General features: G+C 50.2%; 2 protein-coding genes across 8 annotated transcripts in view; both read right to left on the bottom strand.

The window, feature by feature from the left end:
• The window catches only part of LOC121658060 (E3 ubiquitin-protein ligase RNF130-like), a 55,691-nt gene extending 53,901 nt beyond the window's left edge, over positions 1–1,790 (bottom strand). For 2 of the 4 annotated variants that reach the window (XM_042014459.1, XM_042014462.1), the window contains exon 1: positions 843–1,790. In XM_042014459.1, the coding sequence (XP_041870393.1) occupies positions 843–1,110 (268 nt within the window). In that variant the 5' untranslated portion in view covers positions 1,111–1,790. The remainder of the gene's footprint in view (positions 1–842) is intronic. The other 2 variants (XM_042014460.1, XM_042014458.1) reach the window with 2 other exon arrangements.
• A 3,248-nt stretch (positions 1,791–5,038) lies between these two features.
• Positions 5,039–15,837, bottom strand: part of LOC121658139 (vascular endothelial growth factor receptor 3) — a 57,823-nt gene continuing 47,024 nt past the window's right edge. For 2 of the 4 annotated variants that reach the window (XM_042014667.1, XM_042014669.1), the window contains exons 21-30: positions 15,584–15,731; positions 15,000–15,094; positions 14,536–14,658; positions 14,038–14,149; positions 13,559–13,658; positions 12,995–13,100; positions 11,927–12,066; positions 11,231–11,351; positions 10,362–10,447; positions 5,039–9,024 (exon numbers count right to left, since the gene is read on the bottom strand). In XM_042014667.1, the coding sequence (XP_041870601.1) occupies positions 8,805–9,024; positions 10,362–10,447; positions 11,231–11,351; positions 11,927–12,066; positions 12,995–13,100; positions 13,559–13,658; positions 14,038–14,149; positions 14,536–14,658; positions 15,000–15,094; positions 15,584–15,731 (1,251 nt within the window). In that variant the 3' untranslated portion in view covers positions 5,039–8,804. The remainder of the gene's footprint in view (positions 9,025–10,361; positions 10,448–11,230; positions 11,352–11,926; positions 12,067–12,994; positions 13,101–13,558; positions 13,659–14,037; positions 14,150–14,535; positions 14,659–14,999; positions 15,095–15,583; positions 15,732–15,837) is intronic. The other 2 variants (XM_042014668.1, XM_042014670.1) reach the window with 2 other exon arrangements.

The following is a 15,837-nucleotide window of genomic DNA, read 5'->3' as shown; positions in this document are numbered from 1 at the left end:
TCTTCTAAAACACTCTTTGTATTCACCACTTAGACTCTACTTTTAACTAACTACAATATTTCACTTAATACATTATTCAGATGTTTACTGTCCAGGAGACAGGTTGGGGCCACTGTATTCCATCAAGTGGTCCATTTCTTAAAGATGGCAGTCTAGACAATGTCAAGAATGGTTTTTAAAACAAGATACTACTAAAACGACATCACTATTACTGAAGAAATCGGTTTCACTTCAGGCAAAAATCATGACAGTATTCTCAACTGCTCAAATTAGTGTTCTTTATAAACTCCAACATTTATCAAAAAACCAACTGATACATAACAGCTTCACTTAATTAAAAGAAAACTATTTGGACACTCTATCCAATGTTCAGTACTGCAAACAAGTGCATTCTGGGCTGGTTATAAGAGCAACAACTTGATAGCTTCAGTCCTTCCAAGTCTCGATGGGTAGCTTAAACAGCGTTTTTAGGAATCGCACACTGAAAAACTGTGACTTCATGCAGGTGCCAAAGCTATCCAGATGCACAGCGAGATGGCTATGCAGCTGTTCTAAGATTCAAGGCAATGCTGTAACCAAATACTGTCAACTATCACTACCCTCTCTGTAATTAGTTAAGGAATAACACCTTCACCAGTCAATACGCCCAATCTACTGGGATCCATGCTGGAAAGCATAGTATGCTTTGCAGAGCCGTTTTTCAAGCCAGCACTCTCAGATCATGGATTTATGTTATTTTCCTCTGGGCAAGCTCTTCCTCCTGGTTTCTCAAAACTGTCTAGGAAAGCCTGCTCAGCCCAGGCAAGGACCAACCACCCGGCAGCGAGCGAGGGAAGCGTTACCTCCGTTGATGGGGACGGGAGCCACCAGCAGCCCCTTGACCTCCACCTTGGGGGAGTCCTGCCCGTAGCGGCCGCGGTCGATCCGCAGCAGCGTGGGGCCGCCGCGCTCGGGGCTCAGCACCGTCACGTTGATGAGGGCGGTGTAGTACGCCTGGCTGGCGTTGTCGGCGCCGGCCGGCCGGACCCGGCCGTGCCACAGCAGCAGCGGCAGCAGCAGCAGCACGGAGGAGCCGCCGTTCCAGTGGTGGTGAGGCCACCGCCAGCTCATCTTCGACTCCAGGCGAGCCGACGGCCGTCACCGGTTGCCTCCGCCGCTCCCCCACGGCAGCGTCAAGCCCCGCACGCCCGGGCGTGTCCTATCCCATCTGACAGCCCGGGAGCGGAGAGAGACCAAAAGCAGGCGGAGCGGGGAGGAGAGCTCGGGCTCATGCCATGGGAGGAGCCAGGGGAGGCATGGCAGGTCCCAGCCGAGTCCGATCCGCCGCCGCGGCTCCCAAGGGAGGCTGCTCGGAGAAAGCGGCGCTTTGCCGGTCCCTCGGGGCTCCGCCGGTCCCTCAGAGCGCCGCGCTCATACCGCCCGCCCGCTGCCGCGGGGGAGCTCCCGCCCGGCGAGGGGAGGGGAGGAGGCGGGGGCGGTGCCGCGGCCCCCTCCCCGCGCAGACCCTCGCCAGCCCAGAGAACGCTGCTGGCGGAAGCCGCCGCTACCGCCTCAGTCGCGCTCGCACACAGCCGCGGGGGTCGCCCCGGACTCGGCCCGCCGCGCCGCCTCGGTTCGCCTCGGGGCTCGTCGCCCACTTAGTGCGGCGGGCGGCGCAGCTCAGTGCCCAGCCCGGCGTCCGCAGCCGGCAGCCGTCGCTTCATGCCCGGTTCGCCCCGAGGGCAGCGGGGCCCCCGCACCGTCCCGCGGCTCCGACTCCGCGCCCGCGCCTCGACTGCAGCCCCGCGTTCTGCGCAGGCGCCGCACGCCCCACCCCGCGCCACGAGGACGAGAGGCGGGGCTTGGGCGAGGATCACGCCCACGGGGCGGGGTCCGGCACAGGGCGGGGACACGGCCTATGATGTCATTGTGGGCGCTGCGAGCTGCGAGCGGGGGCGGCGGGCATGGTACCGGGCTCCAGCGACCCGCGGTTCCATAAGGAATTAGGTCACAGCATTACAGAATCAGATAGGTTGGAAAAGACCTCTGAGCTCATCGAGTCCAGAGTGGGACCAAACACCAGCATGTCAACTAGACCATGGCACTCGGTGCCACATACATTCTCTCCTTAAACATCTCCAGGGACAGTGACACCACCACCTCTCCCGGGCAGTCACTTCCAATATCGAATCACCTTTCTGTTAAAATAGACTTCCTAATGTCCAAACTAAACCTTCTCTGGTGCAGCTAAGATCTAGGGACACATACAGGCTCCCATGGCTCCTCAGCATCTTTTCAGAAAAATATTTCCAGTTCAGGAGCGCTGATCACCAAAAAGATAAAGAGTTTTAAAGCATGTCAGAAATAGGGGGTGGAAGAGCTGTGTGTGTGTGAAAACGAGGTGGGATGTGTTCAGTCTGTCCAGGTAGAACTGAAAGAGCTTTGGGGCAGGAACAGCACAGCCTCTGTGTAAGGATTCAGTCATCCCTACCCAATTTGGTGTTACTCACTTCTGACATACTAAAATGGGAGGGAAATTGTACACTCAAATATTCTTAATAAATATTAATCCCAGGAAATACTGTAAAACAGGGTTTGATGAATGATCAACTAACATAGTTTTAAGGATTTCAGCCTCTTGGGAGATGTAACAAAATAGTATAATGGCCTCCTTGGATTTTGAAAGGCAAACTAACTGAAAATTAGTTACAACAAAGAGAACAATTACTGCAGGACTGTGAGTTAGGATATTTTCTAAGTTTCTGAAAAAAAAGGCTGTGGAGCTGTTCTTTTGAGATACGGTCTCCTTAGTGACTTCCCCAGCTGCATGGGAAGGCCCTCAGATAAGCCTGGCATTTAACCTACACATCTTATTAACCTGTTTTCCTCTGGAAGCTTTTGTATTTTATTCACTTGCGATGCACGTGGTCAGACACGCACGTAAGATTACACTGACGAAGCAGAGTCTGTTTATTTCATTGAGATGTAAGTAGTTTAATCCTGTCCTTGGAGAGACCTCTTCCATTTCCGAGGAAAGCAGCATGCTTGCAAACCTGCGTCTTGGAGCAGAAAGGACCTACGGACTCTGCTAAAGGTATGTGTGGTTCTGTGAAATCCTCTGAGAAGCTGTTTCTGCAAAGCTCTGTAGAAATGTCATTACAATCCAGGAAATGACTTTGAAGCAGAAACTGAATGTTCTGCTTACATTTTTTTAAATTTAATTTTGCTCTTCTTGGTAAATGCTGGCTGAGGAAGCACATGCTATTGATTGCCTCCTCATTTCACCCAAACGTTCATCCCAGCCGGAGGATGAGAGCTGTGGCTGACACACTGATACTGCAGTGTGCAGAACATGTTTTGGAGCTGTTCTCGCTTTGATTTCTCAGCACTAAGAGCTCTGCATCATTCTGATGCAAAGTCATGTGCTTTATTGCCGAAATGTCCTCAGAAGGGACCAAGAAGTCCTGGGAGCCTGAAGGATTCTTCGCTATCACTGCGCTGACCTTCGGAGAAGGATCTCAAAGCACTTCTGAAAAGCATTGAGGAAGCATTCACTGGCTATGTTAAAAGCAAAACAAGGGGCCAGAGCTTTGCCAGTTCTTTGCTAACAGCATGAAATGGCTGGTTTTTATTTTGCCCTGTCTGGTTCCCTGTGGGCTGTTTCTGCTGCAGAGAGGTGCTCCAATGCCTGTGTGAGGGCTGCCTCCTTGGTTCTATCCCCACCTCAATCCCCATCCTGATCCCCAGCCCTCCTCACACAGTTGGGAGGCTGCTCCTCACCCGCCTCCCAGCCTGTCCTATGGATGGCCTATGGATGGGCTGGAAGGCAGGCGAGGAGCAGCCAAAGGGGACTGCTCATGGCCCCAAGAGAGAAGCAGCCAAGCACTGCTCCAGGATGCACCAAAATGGAATACTTCATGAGCAGAACAGCTTCAATCTCCTCATTCCCCAGATGGGCAGGTCCCTGGATGGGGACAGGAGAATTAAAAGGTCCTTTTGGACGCTTTCACCCCATGGTGGAGCTGGATGAAGGGATGGCGGTGGAGAGGAGCGGAGATGTCCTCCTTCTGTCCCCTCAGCTGTGCCTCTGCCACTGACGGCTCCTCAGGGGACATTATTGTAGTCAGACAAATGGTGCTCATGTCTTCACAGGTCAGCCCAGGGGTAACGAGGGCGCTGTGCCTGAGAGTTCCTTCAACTCCTGGCGATTTTTTTTTTTTTTTAGGGAAATACTCATTAATGCTCTTATGTCCCATTTCACAGAGAACACCTCGTTCAGCCGCGGTTCCACCCCTGCTCCGCTCCCGCCCTTCACTGCGCTGTGACACGGCCACAGACGCGCCGCCAGCTTCCCGCCGGGCCCCGCGGCGCCGGGGGGAGGGCGCCACCTGCGGGCCGACAGCGGCACCACCAGGGGCTCGCCTGGGCCGAGGGCCGCGGGTTCGGTGCTGTGGGGAGAAGGGGAACTGGGACGGAATTTGGTGCCATAATGACAAGGGGAACCGGGGCCGGGGGGTCAGTGCCCTGAGGAGAACGGGCGTCCGAGGCGGGGTTGGGTGCCCTGAGAAGGAGAGGTGTCCTGCGGCGGTTGATGCCCTGGAGAAGAGGGGTCTGTGGGGGTTTGGTACCATGAGCAGTCTGGGGGTGTTGCCCCGAGAAAGGGCGTCCGAGAGGGGTTTGATTCCCTGAGGAGAAGCGGGGCCCGGGGGGTCTCTGGTTCCCCTGGCGTGGTGAAAGAGGACAGGAGGGCTGCAGACCTCCAGGGCCGAGACCCCCAGGGCCGAGGTAGTGGGTAAAGACGGTGGATGCGGGGCACAGGGCTGGGTGCTGTGCTTGCTCCTGCCAGAGGGCTTAGCTGAAGAGAATCCGACCTCGCCATGAGAAAAGATGGAGTTTCATCCTGGATGGAAATGCCACAAGGTCCAGCTGTTTCCAAGAGGATGTGGGGAAATGCAAACAGACACAAAAGTAAAAATAAGAAACCCGAAATGTGCTGATGGCTTGGGCTGGGGCTGGGCTGCCCCAGGGGCAGAGGTGGCCCCAGGAACCAGAGAGCAGCTGCCAGTTACGACTTTATTCATTTTCACATTTAGATATTACAACAAAACTCTTAATGACAAAGGATAACAAGTACTATAGGAAGAGAGGAAAGGAAGCAGTGTTCTAACTGGTTTGATATATAACTGTGAATTTCCAGAGACAACACTCAACGTGAGTTACAATCACTCACATATGCTCACTGGTAGGAAAACTCACGTGCAAATACCCACACACTCACCCACAGCACACTCACACACACTCACACAGACCATGCTTTGTACTCACACTTAACCCCTGTTTTAGCCTACTTGCTTCAAAGGCAGCCCACTGAAACATTGAATGCTGCTAGAGCAACAACGGGTACCAGGTTAAAATATTGCAATATAAATGTAGTGTTACTTGATACACAGGATTTTCTTCAGAGACACACGTGTATTTGCAAGTAGGGGACCCAACACTTTGTTTTCAGGAGGGAGGAATGTCCTCTCAACACCAACACTTTGTAAGGAAAAGTGAGACTGCGCATAGAGTGGAAGCAGCCATTTTAAAGGAAGGTGATGATGATAAATAGCTTAGCTTCAATGTTGAGTTCCAGTAAGAAGCCCAAACAAAACAAAACAGAGAGTGCATTGTGAACAGAGCAGGCACAATTATCGAACCCTGGGTTTTAAACATTGAAATACTCCCTTGCTGCTGTGGAAAGACAGACAACACTCCTGTCTCACGTCTTAAGCCCAAAACAGACCAGCTTCACGTCATGCTTATCTGGAGACTGTAAAAATAAAAAGCCAGAAATAATTCAAGAGAGTGGGAAGGGTTATCAGGTTTGCACATCTAATTTTAGTATACCTTTAGAGAGCAAAAGTACAATTGTCTCAACAACTCTTCAGTATCCCACACTACAGTTGTTCTTCATCAGCAGGAGTGTCTGAAGCGGAGCAGCTTTTGCTCCTATCATGCTGCATTGTTCATGCAATGCTGTTGACACAGATACAATAGGATCTGATTCCACCCCCCATCAAGATGGTGCAAGAGAGAGAAAATAAACTACTGTGGAGCTGAATGTTCAAAAATCAGATGACACAGAAGTGCCTTCCCCGGGGTGAAGCAGGGGATTGTTAACAATGGTTTTAACAACATAACCCTTCTCCACAGGGATGCTTGTGAGCAATTTACAGCTAAACTTAGAGAAAAAGTGCTGCTGTACTGGCTGGATGTCCACACTGACAACCAGCCTGGGCACTAAAATTCCTCTGTCCCCTTTCTGCTGAGGAATCCTGCCACTGCCCTGCAAATGTCATGCTTTGTTGGCACATATCTATCCCTCACATATGGACGGGGACTTGCAGCTACTTAGAAATTCTGGTTTTTAACTACTATTTTGTCTGTAGTCCTCTTTCTTGGGCCCTCTCTCAGATGGGGCTATTTCCAGGCAGAGAACTCTTTGTGGAGCACTGGAAACAAGAGAGTCTGAGTCCTATGGATGCACATCACCCAGCGAGCAGCCTGAATTTAGCTCAGCTGGTCACCTTCTACCCATGTCAATGCCAGTGGAAACCTCTAGCAGCATGAGGCACATGCAGCCATCCTTCTGCCAAGGGAACCACCAGTTCAAAAAGCAGGGCAAGATGAGGGCAGGAGAATTTGATCTGGCCTACACGCTGTTGGCTGTCCTACTTCCTTGTCCTGGCTCTCCAGCAGCTCCTGCCAGAGGATTCTTACTGAGTCGTAACAATTACTTAAAGATGCTCAAATTCCTGGCAACTTCAGGGGACACCAGTAGAAGTCAGGGAATTCATTGTCATACATGGTTTCCAGTTCCACATTCTGAGCCAGTTTGGCTCAAGCTGGTCTGGTTTTGTGCCTCTTTTTTGCCATGGAAATTGCAGCCATGTCATGCTGCTGACACAAAAAGGGAGGGGAACATTGAGCAAGCTGCACAGGCTTAGAGAATTTGAATGACAGGCGTGCTTTTCCCATGTGCTAAATAAATCTCCCCATTACACTTGTGTGGAGAACTATAATTAAGACTTGGCAACATCATCCATAAGGACTCACAGGCTTACATCGGGAAACGCGTAAAACCCTCTGCTGGAAAAGAAATACAGTTTGGGAAAGCTGTACATCTGACAGGAAACACAGTTTTACAAGTCCAAATCCTTGGCTGTGTGACAGAGGTGTGGCCCACAAGCAGAAATTCCCTGGTGCTGAGATGCCCTGGTGCAAAGAGCTCTGCCAGCCATGGGCATGTGGGAGAAGAGATGATGACAAGCTGTTCAAATGAGCCTTTTCACGCAGACTCCTGAGGCAGTGATGTAACTGTGCTCTGTGGCTGAGCTCTTGGACTGGGAGCAGGATGGAAAGAAGTAGGTGGGAAGTGGTGAGGCAGCAGTACAGAAATCTGTAGAGAGGGGCTGCAGAGGTTCCCCAGAGCTCTAAATTCACGTGGTATCTCTTAGAAACAAAAGACCAAAGTGAGATATTTCCTCCACAAATAACTGTTTCTTAATCCTCCAGAGACAAGTATGCTCTGCTGGAAGCTCTACAAAAGAAACTGGAGAGGAACCTGCTGGGCAGAGAGTGCCTCCTTTGAGTCAGGGAACTTGGGAGACAGGAAAGGTCATGGTGCAGAACTGTCCATCCAGGAGAATCAGGGCTTGATCCCTGGCCAGGTGCTGTGCTCCATGTGTTCAGTGATGTCAACACACAAGGGGATGCAACCCAGAGCACCTTATTGCTGAAGCACTGTTCCTTCCATTGTTTCCAAAATGCTTTGCAGCAGCTTGAAAATAAACATTTCACTCCCTGCCCTTTTGATCTTTTTCCTCCCAGCAAACTCTATGTTTAGAAGCCAGCTCAAATTGACCCAGCTTTGCTTTAATTTCTCACTTGAGCAACAAATGATCTCAGCACCATTCTGGGAGAAGGGGAAGGTGAGAGCAGCAGACCTGTGAGTAACCTGCTCCCAGCAGAGATCATAAAATAACCTGTTTTGCACAGGGCCTGCAAAAAGAGTTGCTGTTTATCTCACCAGGAGCACTTTAGCCATCAGCTGATGACCTACTCAGCACTAGCTGTGTTGAGATGGCTAAAATAATCCTAGTGATAAGGCAGATTGGCAGGTTTCCTCCCAGCAGAGATGAGAGGGGTGTGGATGTTGCTTGCAGAGGAGATGGAGAGGCTGGCACCTGCTCAGGATGAGCAGCATGCATGAGCATTTACAAAGATCCCTTGGGATCTCTCTGTACACCTCTTTAAAATGTCCTGCTCTTGCTGCTAATACCACTAGGGATTTTTTCCCTTTGATTCTGCTCCACAGCTCAGCGGCTGACATCATGATGAGGGGAGGAGGAAGCAATCCAAGGAAAAACATTCAGGCTGCACACCAGGAAGAAACTTGAGACTAAGACAGATCTATTTATATCTGACCTGAAATGGGTTTTCTGAATGGGAAGCTGATCTGAGCGGAGGCTGGATGTTAGGCAGAAGGTGCCGTAGTGCTGAACACTGGCACCCGCTCTCCGGCAGAATGCATCTGTCTGAAGTGCAGGAATAAAAGAAACATGAGGAATCAGTGAGGTGCTCTCTCCAGTCGCGGCACGGGGAAGCTGCAGCTGGAGGTGCTGCGTGGTTCATGCTGTGGTTCCAAGGACATCAGTGTTCCCCATCCAGGTTCCCTGTTGGGTTTGGGCATAGGTTGAAGGAGAAGCTCTGACTGACCCCGATGACGTGCCTGGAGGGTGAGGGGGGATGCCTTGGCTTGTCGCCTCCAGGGCGTGGTGCCATTAGTACTGCTCGGAGAAGAAGGAAGCGTGGAGAGTGGGGGGACTGGCCCCCTCTCCAGGCGGGGTGCAGCTGCCATCCTCAGAGTGTTCCGACAGCTCCCCGTATTCACTGTTGTAAAAAGTCTGGCCTCCGACTTGGGATGCATACAACGGCCGACATCTGCCCCGCAGGTCTGACTGTTCCCCCGACAGCTCCACGGTTCGACTGGGCCCTTTACTGCTGTGAGGGAGAGAGACACAGAGAATTAACCTTGGCACTCCTAGAAAGCCTCTGTCCTGCTTAGAGAGATCCCAGCTTCAGAAAGTCTCATCTGCTAATGCACGGGGCAGAGACAGGGTCAGGAATGGACTTGCATCTCCATTTCAAAGCACAAAACCAGGCCTTGCTCTAAATCTAAGCACAGCCTGTATGTTTTTTGACAAATCTACACATAACCTGGTATGCTTAGTTCAGCTCTTCTAGATACCTTTGGAATACCTTCTAGATACAGGGAAGGGTTGGGACCCCAATGAATAGAGAGAGACAAGAGACACTGCCTTAATTGTTTCTAGACCTGGCAGGAATAACAGCAATTAATACAAACCAACTGCCAGGATGGGGGAAAGGGAACAAAGGAAGATGATGAAGAAGATGTGGGAGGAAATCATCTGGCCCATCTCAGTGCATGCCAATACCAGAAATCGCAAGAGCAAGGATTTGCTCATTCAAGGAGAGGTTTAAGAGTAGTATTTTCCAGGAGACGGGACACCAGGTGTAGGAGACAACAGGAACATGCCTTAGGGAAAAGAGGACAAGAAGCAGAAGACAGTATGATACAAGAGCAGAAAGGCCACAGGGCTGTGGCTAAGAGAAAAGACAATGACCAGTCCAATCTGATGTTGGGAGGCAGAGGAGATGTGGAAGAGGCTTGGGACTGGCCTTGTCTACATATGAGGTGACATGGCTTGCTCAACACACTGTCACAGAGACAAGGTCTCAGCCTGCTCTGGCAGAGATGAGCTGCACAGGTTCTCACCCAGTTTCAAAGCCTGGGGCAAGGACATAACCATCCATAACATCCTCAGCTCTGAGAGTGCCAGCTCAACCTGCCAGACTCCACGTCAGCATGTGGGAATTCCTAAGGCCTGTCCCATCCTTGCACCACCACATCAGGGCCCTGTACCCTGTGGGTCAGGGCTGAGGGAGGAAGGTGGCAGCCACATAGTTTCTGTCCATCCCATCTGCCACCGCTTAAACGAGCCCTGATATATTTCACCAGAAAATGTCAGTAAGCCTTACCAGTCTCATTAACACCACCACTCCACTGTGCCTCATTATCTTAACAGGCACATTCTCATTGATGGGCACAGTTTATATTTTTAAACCCTAGAAAACAGCAGGTTTGTCTGTTCTTCCTGTGTTTTGCCTCTCGATAAGGAGTATGTGGACTTATCTGGCTCAGGGCCCACAGCTGAGAGCTCCAAGCAGTGCAGCATATGGGGAGATACCAGGAGCTGTCTCCTGGTCTCACTGCATTTGGCAGCAGGGCAGCCTCAGTGGCTAGGCTTAAGGAGTACCTGAATCCACCTTCTTTTCTGTGTTGGTTTTCTATCCTCTCAAATTCCTCAGATGCCAGAACCATCCCACTGTCTGTCTGATTGTCCTGAAAGGAAGCAACAGGAGTTATCAGTAACATCTCTGTCAACTGATCAGAGTGGGAAGGGAGGAGAAATCATTCAGGAGATGAGATCATGTGTATGTGTGATGGGGAAGAAGAGGTAGGAGCACTTTACCAGCATGCTCCATAGTTTTGCTGAATCTGATTTTCTTAGGTACCTGCTTAAAAGAAGCACATAAAAAGGTAAGATTTGTGTGCTTAGTTCAGTGCCACTTCTGGGGAATGAAAAAAGAGTGTCCCTTGGCTGGAAGATGTATTACCATCAAATCTGTGAGAGGTGATATTTTCCTCCGAGACAAAAGGTATGGTTTCAGTTTTGCCACTAGAGGAGATATCAGTACCAGTCCAGTTCAGCGAGACCAGGAGGGTCCCTACTGCACACTGCCATGTGGGTCAAGATACAGGGACTGCAGATAAGCACTCTGGGTTTACCCAGAGAAGTCCTGGCAGGATTTCAGTGTGCTTAACCAGGCTGTGTTCACAGATTTGAGAAGGGTGAAGAGCAGGGTCTTCTCTGTGGTCCTTTTTAGTACCCCCCCCTTTGTATATCTAACCTCCCTGTTTCCCACTAAGGCAGTGTGAACTGTGGTGGAGAGAAACCCCTGTGTGCCAGAGGAAGAAATGAATGTGCATAGGACTGAATGGACTTAACAGGAATGACACAGACAGGCTGACATAAGATAGGAGTGATCTTCCTTCCACAGTCTTAACGGTAAAGGTGCCAGAAAAGAGCTTCCCCCCACTCAAATCCACTCAGATGCTACTCACCGGGTGTGCCTTGTACATTGTGTGTGTCATGGGAAACTCTTCAAACGTCTTTATCCTGGATGGACACCTGATCTGATTTCCTCCCGTCAAACAACCAGGGAATGAGACACAGTTGTAGTATCTGCCAACAGAAGCATAGTGCCTTCAGTAATGGCAAGAGTCAATGTCCTGAATGAACAGGACCTGAACCCAACCTCCTCACTGTGCAACTGAAGTATGCAGGGAGGAGGATGACCCAAATGGTGGATTTGGGGAGGGTAATGGGGTCACCTTAGGCCTCATAACCCCGTACTACTTCTGCAGTGGGGAACACCCAGACTTCCTGACTGAATCAGGCCCCAGTGACCTCTCCACTAGGGATAAGCAGATATAGATCCCAGGCATCACATTATCATAGCTCACCAGGGAGGAGAGGCCTGGGACTAATTGTTGGGTCAGTTAGGAGCAGATATGCTGGCAGCATAGCTGGAGGAGAAGAAGGAATGTCATAGGCTTACAAATCAGCACTTCCTTATCAGCAAAATAAAGTAATTTTGCTCTTATAAGCAAGATGCTACGGCTTAAGTGCTTGGATCACACCTTATCACCTGGGATTTTTCAAACATCTGGGTTCTCCCCATATCCCTCAGGCTCCCTTAGAGGTCAGGCTGCTGGCTGCCTGCTGGGCTCTCTCTGCCCTTTTCAGAGGGGATTCACCTTGCTGCTAGGCTGTGGCAGCGTATCCTCATGTCAAAGTCCTCTTCATCTGAGTTTTGCTGGGCAGAGGAAGGCACCTGGGAGAAACCATCATCTTCTGAGCTGTGAGAGTCGTTCAGTGGGATGTAATCTTTCCCTTCCTGGTAGGAAGAACAGTAAATGGCCTTACAAGAAGGGGAGGACTTTCTCACGAGAAAAGGCTCCACAGGCAGAAGCTGTCAGAGCTGGGAAGGAAAATGTCTGGTTTATGAATTTTATTTCTCTGGGACAAAATATCTGGTTGGAGATTTCTGTGACCTTTGCATTAAGTAGCTGTGAGTGATGTATGGAGGTGTGTGTGAGCAGGAAAACAACCTAATCCCATAGTTCTCCAGTTTACATGGACAGAGTACTGTGCTCCAGGGCAATGTCGTTGTGGCTTAGTCATGCCTGTGCTGGGAACCACTGCTGAAAGGTTAAAGTCAGGAACGTCAGGATGAGATAGTACTCAAGCATTTAGCTATCATTTTCTGAAAGGGAACATCAAGAAAAAGTTAAAATCAGAGCTGCACGCTCATCACAGTTAAATGTCCTGGTGAGTTTCCACATGGAAGTGATCAGTAATACATTCAAAGAAATCGTATTACTGACTGCTGTAATGTAACAGTTGTTTGCTTCACATGGCCCTGACATTTCAATCTGAGGACAGAGTTTCAGAAACCCTGGCCAAGTCCTGGTTTTCATTATGCAGGCATGTGGGAGGCAGAAGTACCAGGGCCTTGACTCAGCTGAAGAATTTCAAATAATCATCTGGGGATTAGGCTGCAAGTACTAGAATGATGACTGAGAGGGCTTCTGCCCTGCAAGGAGCAGAGTTTTATGAGGATGCAGCTAAAAGGCTGTTGCATAAATGAGTTCTCCAACAGCTCTGGGAAATAGACCTCTGACCCAGGAATCTCTGTGTTATTGGTTGGCCTACACAAAGGTATTGCATTGATCATGGAGACAGCTGAGAGCACAGTGAAGGAGCTGGTGATGACAGAAGAAAGAGCTTTCTGGAGCAGAGCAGGGACACAGAGAGGTTTTCACCTGCTGAACATTTTCCTGAAGAAGGTTCCCCAGTATCTCCACAAGGTCGGAGAAAGTCGGTCTCTCCTTGGGATCACCATGCCAGCAGCTCAGCATTATACGGTAGCTGCCAAGAAGAGATGCTGGTTTTATGCCACAGAAACTCCCTCCTGCCCCACTCCACAGCTCCCACCCACATGGTGCCCACTGGGACAACCAGTTCCTGCACTGGGAAGGAAAGCTTGGCACCCCCAGCACAATGGCCAGGTGGACTTACTGGCAGGGGGTTGCTTTGTTTTGCACTTATTATAACAGGCACAAGGAGCTAATTCAGACCCCTCTGATACCCTCCAGAGCAGCAAAGCACAGTGCTCACTTACAGACCCATCCCAGCATGGGCATGCAAGGATACCTAGAGAGCAGCTTAGAATGAAGGATGTGTTGGCTCATCCCCTATCTTGGCTGAAAGGTCTGCATCCCACAGAGGGGCCTGTCCTGCTCTATGCTGGGATCTGGTAGGTTTCTGCCCTGCCACAGAAGCCTCTGCTTTGACCAGTGCTGGAATCCTTGAGGTTTCTGACTCACATTTCTGCTGTGGCATACTCTGGTGCTCTCATTCTGGTACCGTCTTTGAGCCTTTGGCAGAACTCCTCATTGATCTGGACTCCAGGATATGGAGATGCCCCTAAAGAAGGTTCAGAGAAGGGTGGGAACATGAAATGTGCCATCAGAAACCAGTCATTTTGAGACTGCCCTTTTGTGACTGCCCTTCCTCCCAGAACACTGAGAGATGTGGTCACTTCTCATACACAACCCAATCCTTAGTGCTGCCTGAGTCAGGCTTCTCTGCCTCAGTGAGCTGGAGGGCCAGCTCTGCATGCCTGTGTCCCCATCACTCTGTTCATGGGTGGATATGGCCTCCATTTTTTTTGCCTACATCGATGTCGCTTCCCATCAGTCCTTAGATGTGCTTCAGAATGTCTGTTCTGCACAGACTCACCCACAAACTGCTACGTTGGTAGAGGTGTCTCCCTCAGCAGCATGAGACCCTCATTAACACTCACCTAGTGAGAAGATTTCCCAGAGAAGGACCCCAAAAGACCACACATCACTCTGGGTAGTGTAGACCTTGTCGAAGATGCTTTCTGGAGCCATCCACTTCAGTGGAAGACGGGCCTGCAGGAGTGAGAGGCAAGACACAAATGTTCAGGTGGGAATATGTCCCAAGACAGCCCTTCTTGTAGCAAAAGGATGAAATGGATGAAAGGAAATCAGAGCCAATAACCCTGCTCCTCTCTCCATGGAGGAATGGAGGTTTGATTACATCAGAGAGAGGGATGGAGACACTGAAAGGAGGATGAAAGAGTATAAGGAAGAGTAAGTTAATGACAGGCTGAGGGACAGAAGGAAGGAGACAGAGATCTGCTGGTGGAGGAGGACAGGACATGTGTCATTGGTCCAGTGGCTTTTGGTCCCAGCCATGCAAGTAATTCCACTCCTGCTTTTTCATCTTTTCATCAAGGGGGCCTAGTCTGTAAAGGGTTTGAGAAAATGGCACTCACACTGCCTTTCCTGACATAGTCAGGGTCTTTGTAGATGTCCCGGGCGAGGCCGAAGTCACAGATCTTTACCACGTTGTTTTCTGACAGCAGGATATTGCGGGCTGCCAGGTCTCTATGGATGCACTGAGGGCACACAAAGAGGAAGGGGCAAAATAAGACGGACAGGAACCACAATCAGAAAGTGTACAGCACCTCCCTTCCCCCATAAACCTGAGCTGTAATGGGGGAATGGTAGAAATGGGAAGAAGCTAAAGATAAACATTTCAAAAAGGGATGGTTAAGGAGAGGTTGAAATGCAAGAGAACTAATTTCCCAGCTTTGTGTACACATGACTATCTCATATTTCCTGGGAAGTGAGAAGTGTGAGACAGATCGCTGTGTGTCACCTGAAAGGTGGCTGTAGTCAGGTCTCTCTCATCAGGCATGCACAAAAGATCAGGTGAGCAAAGGAAAGCTGAACTCACCTTTCGGGATGCCAGGAATTCCATGCCACGTGCTACCTGGAAGCTGTAGCAGATGAGGTCTTCCATTGTCAAGGGACTTTGCCACAAGTCATCCACTGTCCAGAAGTAAAAGAAAATGATTAGACAATTGGAGATCTGTTGTCCTCTTTGCTTCTCTCTGGGACTGCAGGATACAGCCAGTTCCTCAGTGAAATACAGTTAGTCCTCAGTCCTAATTGGAATAATGAGTCCAGCCTCCAGCACATCAGTCAGAGAGTTGTGGGGAACAGGACTAGAAGGGGCTTTGAAGGTCAGCTCATAATTTCTGTCCTAGGGAGGACTCACCGAGATTCCCCTCAGTTCTCCTTTCTTCAGGCTAAAATACCCAAAGGGATTTAATCCTCCCTTCTGAGTTTCTGGTGTCTATTACAAGAGACAACAGATGGTATAATAGCCTTGTTTAGGGAATTGACATGCAACAGTGATCAGCTCCAAGGCTGGCTCCTAGCTCCTCACTGATATTCTCTACCCATTCCCCAAGCTAGCCAAGTCTAGCATAGTTTTGGTGCTGCAGGTGAGGAGCTGCTGCCAAGGCTGAGTGTTACCTTCCTGGATGGGCTGCGCTGTGCGGCTCTTGTGCATCAGGAAGCGGTGGAAGATGGCGCTGTCGCTGGTCCCGGAGCGGCTCCTCCTGTCTGCTCTCACTGCCTCCACGATGGACTGCACCTGAATACGCAGCCTGGGAGACTTTTCCTGGCAAGGGAACAACCCAAAACCCTCAGCAGGCAACACACACTGTAACCCCTGCACCCACGAGCTGCACAGTCTCTTCCTGTTCTTAAACTGTAATTCTGGCCTG

Source organism: Corvus kubaryi, unplaced genomic scaffold, assembly GCF_017639235.1.
Source record: "Corvus kubaryi isolate FWS band 111438036 unplaced genomic scaffold, C.kubaryi_AGA036_p1.0 split2-37374, whole genome shotgun sequence".
Lineage (NCBI taxonomy): Eukaryota > Metazoa > Chordata > Aves > Passeriformes > Corvidae > Corvus > Corvus kubaryi.
This window is presented reverse-complemented; position numbering and strand designations above follow the sequence as displayed.